The sequence below is a fragment of the Ailuropoda melanoleuca genome, chromosome 8 (assembly GCF_002007445.2).
Source record: "Ailuropoda melanoleuca isolate Jingjing chromosome 8, ASM200744v2, whole genome shotgun sequence".
In the NCBI taxonomy this organism is placed as follows: Eukaryota; Metazoa; Chordata; class Mammalia; order Carnivora; family Ursidae; genus Ailuropoda; species Ailuropoda melanoleuca.
Window position 1 is genome coordinate 51571576 of NC_048225.1, and position 10347 is coordinate 51581922.

General features: G+C 37.3%; 1 protein-coding gene across 1 annotated transcript in view; it reads left to right on the forward strand.

Moving 5' to 3' along the window:
* Positions 1-10347, forward strand: part of CLNS1A (chloride nucleotide-sensitive channel 1A) — an 18538-nt gene that overhangs the window by 5530 nt on the left and 2661 nt on the right. The window contains exons 3-7 of the mRNA XM_034667597.1: positions 413-492; positions 4952-5050; positions 5714-5821; positions 6935-7108; positions 9202-9291. Coding sequence (XP_034523488.1) covers positions 413-492; positions 4952-5050; positions 5714-5821; positions 6935-7108; positions 9202-9269 — 529 coding nt within the window. The 3' untranslated portion in view covers positions 9270-9291. The remainder of the gene's footprint in view (positions 1-412; positions 493-4951; positions 5051-5713; positions 5822-6934; positions 7109-9201; positions 9292-10347) is intronic.

Consider the following 10347-nt stretch of genomic DNA (forward strand, 5'->3'; position numbering starts at 1 on the left):
AAGAGACAGCCAGCAAGAGAGGGAGCACAAGCAGGGGGAGTGGGAGAGGAAGAAACAGGCTCCCAGCAGAGAAGCCCAATGTGGGCCTCGATCCCAGAACTCTGGGATCACGCCCTGAGCCGAAGGTAGACGCTTAATGACTGAGCCACCCAGGTGCCCCTGGTTAATAGTTTATTAAGCAAAATTTCAATTCAGTAAAATATTTTGGACACTGCTTTTTACTTTCTGTATATTTGCACTTAGAATTATTCAGTTATTGTGGATTTATATGTCTACTTTTTCCTCTTGCATTGAACTTTGTTCTTTCTTTTTGTAAAGGCATTTCTATTTTGCATCCTTAGAAGCTTGGATCAGTATACTTTTGCTTCTAAGAGTTTAGTGTAGAACCTGTTTCTTTGTTTCATTTTATTAGAGAAGTGGTTCTCAGTGGGGGACAGTGTTGTGTGTCTCCCCCCGTTTTAGGCAATGACATTTTGATTGTCATGACTGGGGGTAGAGTGCTACTGGTATCTAGTAGTTAGAGGCCAGAGATGCTACTTAACATCCCACAATCAGGAATTACCCAGTCCAAATGTCAGTAGTTCCAAGGTTGAGGAACCCTGTGGTACAAGATTCCCAGGTCTTTTGCTATTGAAATAATTAGAAAGATTCATAAAAATCTAGTGCAAGTGTTGAAAGAAGGAGTAAGAAAGAAAAAAATCCGTTTTGGGGGTTGTTGACAATGGGTTGTGAGAAACAAGTTAGGCACAAAATTAAAACTTGTGTTTAATTTTTGAAAGTGTAACTAAATGAGAAGTTTTTCCTGTATCGTGTTAGTTTAATATGCTCAACTTTTGTACAAATGCATAACTTTGTAACTGAAAGGACAATTTGTTGCACTTTTACTGAGTTATGTTTTTAAAATAATGGGTTCCCTTTCTCTGAAATAGTGTATAAGAGACAGTCCCATGAGTTTGCCGATTAAGCTATTGCTCCTTCAATTTAGGATTTTAATATGGTTTCAGATATAAGAAGACCACTTATAATTAGTGTGACATTAATTATTTCATAACTTTTAGGGCTTTTGGCAAGCCCTGTCTCATCAGCCCTGCCTGATTCAGTTATCTAAAAATATATATATATATTTTTTTAAAGATTTTATTTATTTATTCGACAGAGATAGAGACAGCCAGCAAGAGAGGGAACACAAGCAGGGGGAGTGGGAGAGGAAGAAGCAGGCTCATAGCAGAGGAGCCTGATGTGGGGCTCGATCCCATAACGCCGGGATCACGCCCTGAGCCGAAGGCAGACGCTTAACCGCTGTGCCACCCAGGCGCCCCTAAAAATATTTTTGTTATAAGATTTTGAACACTTGCCATTAGAAGAAGTGCAAAGATAGATAAAAATCTAGTGAAGTTTGAAAGAGAAGTTAAGGAAAAGAAAAAGTTGTTGACCGTGGGTTGTAGTAATACTTCCAAATGAGGAGGTATTGGGCACAAAGTTCACTTTCCAAGTAAGCGCAACTATGATTTTATAACCAAGATTATTATATTTCATGTTTAGTTTAAGCCATTCATTCATCCACAGAATAGCAAAAATTTAGAGGTGACCTTGCCAGTCTTTCCCAAATCCTGGTGTGAAAGGCCCATAAATAGTGGAAAGCATTAGCTGTGGGCAAAGGTGTATGTCAGAAAATTAACTTCAGTAAAGCTAGCTAAGTAGAAATACACACTGAATAAGAAGACTGTCAATAACTTGGTAAGCAAGTTATTTTCATTTCTCTGAGCCTCAGTCTCAGCCAGAAAAATGAGGCGATTGTAGTAGTCTTAATTTCTTAAACCTGGCTGCACGGTAGAAACACCTGGGGAGCTTGTTAAAAATGCAGATACCAGGAGTCCCAAACTAGGCAATAAGGATTCAGTAGGTTTGGGATAGGTATTTTAAATGTTTGCTCTATATGATTATTTTCTTGAAATTGATGGGACTATGATTAATCCTTCCTTACTAAACTAAGTTGGACTTCAATATCTTACTAAAAAGTAGAATCCTCCTGGGTCACATTTATGTAGTAGTTCTGTTCCATTTATGTGGGATTCAACTCTTCCAATAAGTTACACATGGTTGGATCCTGTTTTCCCAGCCTGTGTTCCTCTCATCCTGATTCACCAAACTCCAGATGTTTTTTTCTCTTTGGGTTACCTCCATAAACCTCATTAAAGTGGACTTTCAGCTTAAAGTTGAGGATACTAGATTATTTTAAAATAACTAAAAATTTATTCCCACTGTGAAAATTTAGAAAGTTTTGGTGACTGAAAATGCGGCAGATCTAGCATGAGATGATGAGTGTTCGTCATGGTTGTATTTTTTTCTTAATTGCAAAAATACTGTATTGCATTTATATTTCTTGCCTTAAGGTAGATTCCTGACGATATAAAACAAATTGTTATAATTGTTATTTCTAGGGAGAAGAACTAGAGTGGGAGGGACTTACTTTTTCCTTGGAATACATCTACACTCCTTCAATTATTTTTGTAGCAGCATGTATTACTTTTATAACATAAAAAGTGTTCATTCAGTTATAGAATAATAGTTACAATATACCATTTTATTTAAAACACTGAAAAAGTTTGGTAATACCGTAATGTATTCAATTCAGCTGTTAAGAGTTATTTAGAATTCTCCAGTATTTTTGTATTATTTCACTTGTTTACAGAGGACAATATAACAGTGTAACAATATAACAGCAACAGGACAGAAAAAGTCCTATGAAATCTGTAATTTAAAACTGTTAAGAGTGGGCATTTAAAATTTTCCCTTTTTTGCTTGTCTGTATTTTTTCATCCTACATTCAGCTTATATGACTTAGAAAAATAAAAGTAAAAAAAATAAAGCATTTAGATACCCCCTATAATTGATTCCTATATAGAATTGCTGCTTTAAAGGTAGTATTTTTAAAGCTCTTAACATATACTGTCAAATTGCTTTCCAGAAAGTGTATATCAATTTACAATTTCAGTAATAGTATAAGAATCTTTCTACCTTATTTTCATCTGCATGGGGAATTAAAGTTTTTAAAAAATGGTAACTTTAATATGCTAAACAACATTTAATTTATATTTTTATGTGTTATTTTTTATTTAAATTCAGTTTAGTTAACATATAATATATTATTAGTTTCAGGGTAGAATTTAGTGATTCATCAGTTGCATATAACACTCTTAATTTATATTTTTAAGATTATTAGTTTGAACACGTTTTGAGAGTCTATAAGTATTTGTTGACCTGGTTTTTAAATTTTATATATTATCTATTTTTTCAAGTATTTTTTTTCTTTAAGATTTTATTTTTAAGTAATTACTATACATAAGGACTTGAACTTAGAATTCTGAGAGCAAGAGTCAGTGTGCTGTACCAACTGAGTCAGCCACGTGCTCCTACGTGTTTTTTTAAAATTATGAAATAATTCAAACATTGAAAAGTACAGATTAATAAAACTTTTCATTATCCATTATCTAGCATAAATTCTAACATTTTTTTCATAATTTAGTCTCTTAAAGAAATAAAACTGGGGGCATCTGGGTGGCTCAGTCCGTTAAGTGTCCGACTCTTGATTTCTGCTCAGGTCATGATCTGAGGGTCCTGAGATCAAGCCATGTGGTGGGCTCTGCGCTCAGCAGGGAATTTGCTTGAGATTCTTTCTGTCCCTCTCCCTATGCTTCTTCTCCCCACTCGTGCTCTCTCTCTCTCTTTCTAAAATAAATGGATAAATCTTTAAAAATAAATAAATAAAACTGTATCAGTACTGTTGAAATCCTTTTTGTACCTTTCCCATTTTGTTCCATACTCTGTCTCCCAAGTTAAACATTATCCTAAAGGTGATATGTGCCCTTCCCATCTAAGCTTTTAGATTTTTACTGAATATGTACAAATCCATAAGCAATATAATGGTTTTGTTTTGTGTTTAAACTTTTAATATGCAAGTGATATTATTTATATATATTCAGCAGTTTTTTCACTCACATTTTTTAATATATGAGTTTTGATACATATAAATATTTTCCTTTTTAACTGCTGTCTATAAAACATAATATGACCAGGTTACAATACATGTTTCCTTTTTTTTTTTTAAGATTTTATTCATTTATTTGACAGAGAGAGACACGAGAGAGGGAACACAAGCAAGGGGAGCGGGAGAGGGAGAAGCAGGCTTCCTGCTGAGCAGGGAGCCAGCCTTGGGGCTCGATCCCAGCATGCTGGGATCATGACTTAAATCGAAGACAAGAGGCTTAATGACTGAGCCACCCAGGCACCCTGCCTTTTTTTTAATTAACATTGGTTTTTTAAATTTTCACAAGTACATATTACTTCAGTGAACATTTATGTATAAACCCCTTGTGTAGATAATATATACATAGATGAGGAATTGCTGGGTAGTAGGATAGGCATACCTCCAGAATAGTTGTAGCAGTTCCTACTTCCACCAGCAGCTGTGCTACTTCTCTTTATTGAACATTTGTAGTTTTTTCTTGCCTACAGACTTTGGTAATTCATCTGTTGGGTCGCCTAACTTTTTATGGGCCTTAGGTTTCTTATCTGTAAATTACTGGTGATAAATCACATCAGTGGTTTACAAACTGCTACTGAACCCTTTGTTTCATGGTGGAAGGTAAGAGAAGCAGATGACAGTGGAACTAGACTTGTTAGAGGCTCGTTAGGCTTTCCTCACTGCCCCCCTAAGACCTCGAAGGGGGCTTGGAATCCCTAAGGCTCAGTGAAGTACAGTGTGACTAGACCAGGGAGGCTGTCCACAGTCTTTTTTAGCTCTAAATAACCATGTTCTTATAATTTGAAGTAAAAACTATATTGCAGTATTTAGATACATCAATAAGCATCCTTTATGAAATTATTTTAGGCTTCTTTTTTTCCAAAACGAAAAACAGCATTTAAAAAGTTATTTTTATTCCCTTCCTAGAAGAATCAAAAGAATCTGTTGCTGAAGAAGAAGAAGACAGTGATGATGATATTGAACCTATTGCTGAATTCAGATTCGTGCCTAGTGATAAATCAGCGTGTGAGTATTCCGTAGAATTGATTCTTTTCCCTTTACTAAGCTTTCCATCCCCCCATACGCGCACACACACACATTTACCTTTACCCTCATTACCTCTGTTCCGTTCCGTTTTCATCATTTTAACATCTGTCATATTGTTGAGGACCAGATACCTATTAATATCGAAGATCGTCAGTGTGGTGAGAGTAGAGGAGACATCGTGTTATTTGGTGTGTTTTGTGAATGGAGAGATCTGGTTATCTTTATTGACCTGATGCTGTTGACTTTGAATCTTACCAGGTAGAGGGCAAGGGGTCATGGCAATTCCAAAGTGGAAGATGCCAGGATAGCTGGAAAAGAGCTCTATCAACTGAAAGGGGCTTTGTCCTTATACCAGCAGTCTGACCAAGACACTGACTCTTTCTCAGAAAATCTAGCCAGGCATGAAGAGATCTCAACATTATCTTAAAATGAACTATTATTATTTTGTGACTTGTCCAGTGCCATCAAGTATTTTTCAAGATTGATTCTCCTTGGAATTTAGCAGGTTTTGTAAATAGTGTGACTCTGGTATATTTCTTGTCTACCCATTGAATTTCTTTGCACTGGTGGTTATATTTATTAAATTTTTACTCTACACGGGCCAGAAAGGAATGTTCATTACAATTTAATTTCCTCATTCAGTGGAGGCCATGTTCACTGCAATGTGTGAATGCCAGGCTTTGCATCCTGATCCTGAGGATGAAGATTCAGATGATTACGACGGAGAAGAATATGATGTGGAAGCACATGGTTAGTAAAACAGATTTTTTAAAATGTGTGTGTGTTTCATTTTAAGCACTTATTTGTACTAAGGGTATGGGATTATAGTTCTTTATATTTCTATTAAATACCCATGTAGTGTGATTATTAATAAAAGTGAATGGCATAATTCATGTCTAAGCCAAACTGGAAAAATGAATGGACTTTTCAAGCTTGAGGATAAAAAGTAGATATTACTGGGAGCAGAAAATGGATAGAGATAAATGGAAGGGAAGAAAATGATAGATGAGAAAGTGAGTGGTTGCGAGAATCTTTTAAGTTGATGCAGCTGCTCTCGGAGAATAAGCTTTCCCCTCCACCACTTGAAACTTTTATCATTTACATCTTTACTTAACATAATCCTTCAAACAACTCACTACCGAAGTCATTTTCTCTCCCCCCAGAACCATACGTCATTTGTCCGAGATTATTTCTCTTTGTCTCCCCCAGACCAGAATACCGTCACCAGCCTGGTAGAGTCTTGTAACTGGAGGTGCCTGCTCTTCTTTTTTCTTTTTCCCATTGTTCTCACGTCCACCTTTCTGGCTGTCCAAAGTCCTTTCCTCCATGTGTACATACTTCCTGGCCTGAGACAAATTTGGTTCTGGAATTCTCCTTTGTATATCTAAATACATTCTCATTTCTGCTGAGATTTTTGAATGATTTTTTTTTATCCTTTTTATATTTTCCAGAATTTCTGAGTTTTTAAAAGGAGCATGTATTTTAATCCAAAAATGCCATCAGTACTAATTAGTATCAAATTAATTTGCACTCAGCTGTAAAATTCCCAGCTTGGGATAACATAAGACTTCATGGCCTTAGGAACACCTTCTTTTCCTTCTAGTCCCTGGACATTGATTTTTTGAGAATTGCTATTTACTGGCTCATTATCTTTTGGAATCCCTTCTCATTCTAGAGGGTAGAGACATTTTTTGTGTGTCTTTATTTTTGACAGATGACCTACATCTGTGTATTAAATGAATATTGAAAAATATTTTCCTGGAAGCCTTTTTAAGCTGTACCTTATCTTCAGTAAATGCATTATTGATTATCCCTGGTTTTCTAATTGCTTTATAATAGCTTAAAAGCAATTTATTTGTTTAGAACAAGGGCAAGGAGACATCCCTACATTTTATACCTATGAAGAAGGGTTATCCCATTTAACAGCAGAAGGCCAAGCCACATTGGAGAGATTAGAAGGAATGCTTTCTCAATCTGTGAGCAGCCAGTATAACATGGCTGGAGTCCGGACAGAAGACTCAATAAGAGATTATGAAGGTGAGTATCCTTTCTTTCACTGTGAGCAGTCAGATGGTCCTTGGGCAACAGGGAAGTTATGGAGAGATATATAGGTTCTTTTCGAAACTCTTAAGACAGAAATCTCGGAATTAACTCTTACAGTGTAGGAAGCAAATGTAGAATTACATAGAATGGGAATTCTCATGAAACTTTTTTTTTTTTTTTTACTTTCTTCCCTCAACTACAAAAATAGTCTGTTCACAGTCAAAAAATTTTTTAAATGGATGCAGGCAAAGAAGAAATGAAAAATCAAGTGTAATTATAATTGAAAGACCTCTATTAATTTTTCTGTTGCGTATCTTTCCAGTCTTCTTGCTTGTTTGCATATATGTATATGTGTATATGTATATAAATGTGTGTGTATACCTATGCTGCTGTTTTTATTTTTCAAATGAATTCCTACATAATTACATGCAAACTAGGATAGTCAGTTGATTAAAAGGGCTAGACAGCAAGAGACCTGGGTCTTGTTTTGTGATAAACTTTTGGGCCTTAAACAAGTGGCTTTCAAATTTGTTTCAGTTGTCTCCACTTTGTAGGCTTCTTTGTAAATATTTCCCCTATAAGACCGATTTGCTTTTCTGAGTATCCTCTTTCAATCAGAATGTTGAAGCATGCTTTTGACCCAGCCTTTACTTATTCCTTGTTCCAGTGCAATACTAGGTCCCATAGATTTTTTCGTTTAAATGACTTTCACATTTCCTTGCTATTACTGCTGCTGTCCTTCAGTCCTAGGCCTTTGTTTTCTCACACTGGATTTGCAATAATAATTTTTTGCCTCAGTCGTTCCTGCCTCCAGCTCACTGTGCCATCTTAATCTTCTGAGAACACTCTGTGGTCACCCCTATATAGGGATGTCCCCTCAGTGATTGCCTGATAATCACCGTATAAAGTTCTAACTCTGAAGAGACAACCTTGTTAACTCTGTTAAGTAAGTTATGATTTAAATTAGATGAGAGATCATGGCCTGCATTTGGTAGTGGCAGTGAATGTCAAAAGACTTAACAGACTTGAGAGATGTTTTAGAGAGAGAAGCAACAGAAGTTAGAGATGTGGTAGGGGTTTCTGAATTGAACAGGTGACAGGTATCATTTAGGAAGAATGTTTGGAAAGAGAAATCTTTTTTTTTTTAGGCTCCGTACCTGATTTGGGGCTTGAACTCGCGACCCTGACATTAAGAGTTGCATGCTCTATCAACTAAACCAGTCAGGTGCCCCAACAGAAGCATTTCTGTGTGGAAAGATGATGAGTTAGTTTTAGATATGTTAAATTTATATGCCCTGCTGCATGTCCAGGTGGAGTACTAAGGGGCTCAGACAGAAGCCTGTTGTGGGCTAAAGAGTTAAAGGTGAGCGGGAGGTGCTGAAGTGGAGAAAGCAGCTCTAACCAACTCTTTCCACAGGGATTTTTTTCTCTTGTCTCTCCCTACACACACACACACACACACACACACACACCAGACACATACTTTTTTCCCCTTATGAAATGAGAAAAACAGAGAAGCAAGAACCTCACTCTACTTAGTTTTTTTCTCCGAATTATGTCATTAGCTTTGTGAAGATAGGATTTTTATACCTTAAAAAATAAAAATAATGGGGCACCGGTGGCTCAGTTGATTAAGCGTCTGCCTTTGGCTCAGGTTGTGATCTCTGGGTTCTGGGATCAAGTCCCGCATCAGGCTCCTTGCTCAGCGAGAAGTCTGCTTCTCCCTCTTCCTTTACCCCTCCCCTCTGCTCATGCTCTCTCTCTCTCAAATAAATGAGTAAAATCTTAATAATAATAGTGTCACACAGTAAATACCCAGCACAGTTCTGTGAAGAGTGAACAGTTGATGCTCACTGCATTCAAACTTCTTTAGTGTGAGGCTGAGAATTTATAAAGTAAGTGTTAATTGTACAGGTGGCATTTTTCTTTTTTGGTTTGTTCCCTGTTGTTTTTTCAGAGTAGAAAGAAATAGCAACTGTGACCAACAGAGGGTGCCAGCTTCCTTCTGGTTGATGTATAGGTTGAACCTTTACCTATCTGAAGAGCTCAGTAGACTGTTGCTCAGCAGTTGATTTTTTTTTTTTAAGATGGGATGGAGGTAGACACTACACCAACGGTTGCTGGACAGTTTGAGGATGCAGATGTTGATCACTGAAAATGATTTATGCTGCTGTGGGGTGAGTAGTTTACTTATTCTTCCTTGTTACTGAACTTGAAAATCATGTGAAATAATTTTTATTTTCAGGAGAACTCTGTGTAATTAGCAGTTTGAAAAAATGTTAGTTATCCATTTCTGAAATTATTGAGACTTACGTGGTTTTTTTCCCCTAAGGAATCAAGGTCTGCAAACAGTGATGTTCACATTAACATTTGCTGAGCGCTTACCACATGTTAAGCGCTGTCCTAGACATTAGGCAGTGGTAGGCATTGAGGTGTGAGAGAATGAGACACACCCATCTTCTGTGAACTCAGGAGGAGGACATTAGCCCATTATTCAGAAATGGGTTCCCTGGTTGGCTCAGGTGGGAGCAGCAGAGCTTGGGATCATGTCCTGCTCTGCTCTTGAGTCACCTTTTCCCACTAGTGTTTGAAACCTTAATACGTTCATTAGAAAGACTCAAAGCGGAGATTTTCTGCGGGAGGAAATAAAAGTAATTCCAAACTATATCTAAGCCTTTAATTTAATGATAATCTTTTTTTTAAAGATTTTATTTATTTATTTGAGAGAGAGCAGGGGAGTGGGGGGTAAAGGAAGAGGGAGAAGCAGACTTCCCACTGAGCAGGGAGCCCGATGTGGGGTTCAGTCCCAGGGCCCTGGGATCATGACTTGAGCTGAAGGCAGACCCTTAACCGACTGAGCCACCCACGCATCCCTAATTTCATCATAATCTTGTATTGGCTTCCCTCCTGAAAATAATGGAGGGACCAAGGTCCTGGGCACCTTAATGTTCAAGACCAGTTTGCCAAACCTGAGTCCATGCACACTCGTCCAAAAGCTATCATTTCCCAAGTTGCTTCATTCCTACTTTCTTGACTGACATAAGAGCTTACAGCCAGTTTTCTCTGACAGGTTCTTGTGAGCTTTGCCTAAAGTTTGTCCCTGACTGCTGCATGTTACCCTGAAAAATGAATTGTCCTTTGCGAGCTTGTGTATCTCAACTGTATGTTTGGAGGGAGGTTAAGATGGCGGAGGAGTAGGGGACCCCTTTTTCAGCCGGTCCCCTGAGTTGAGC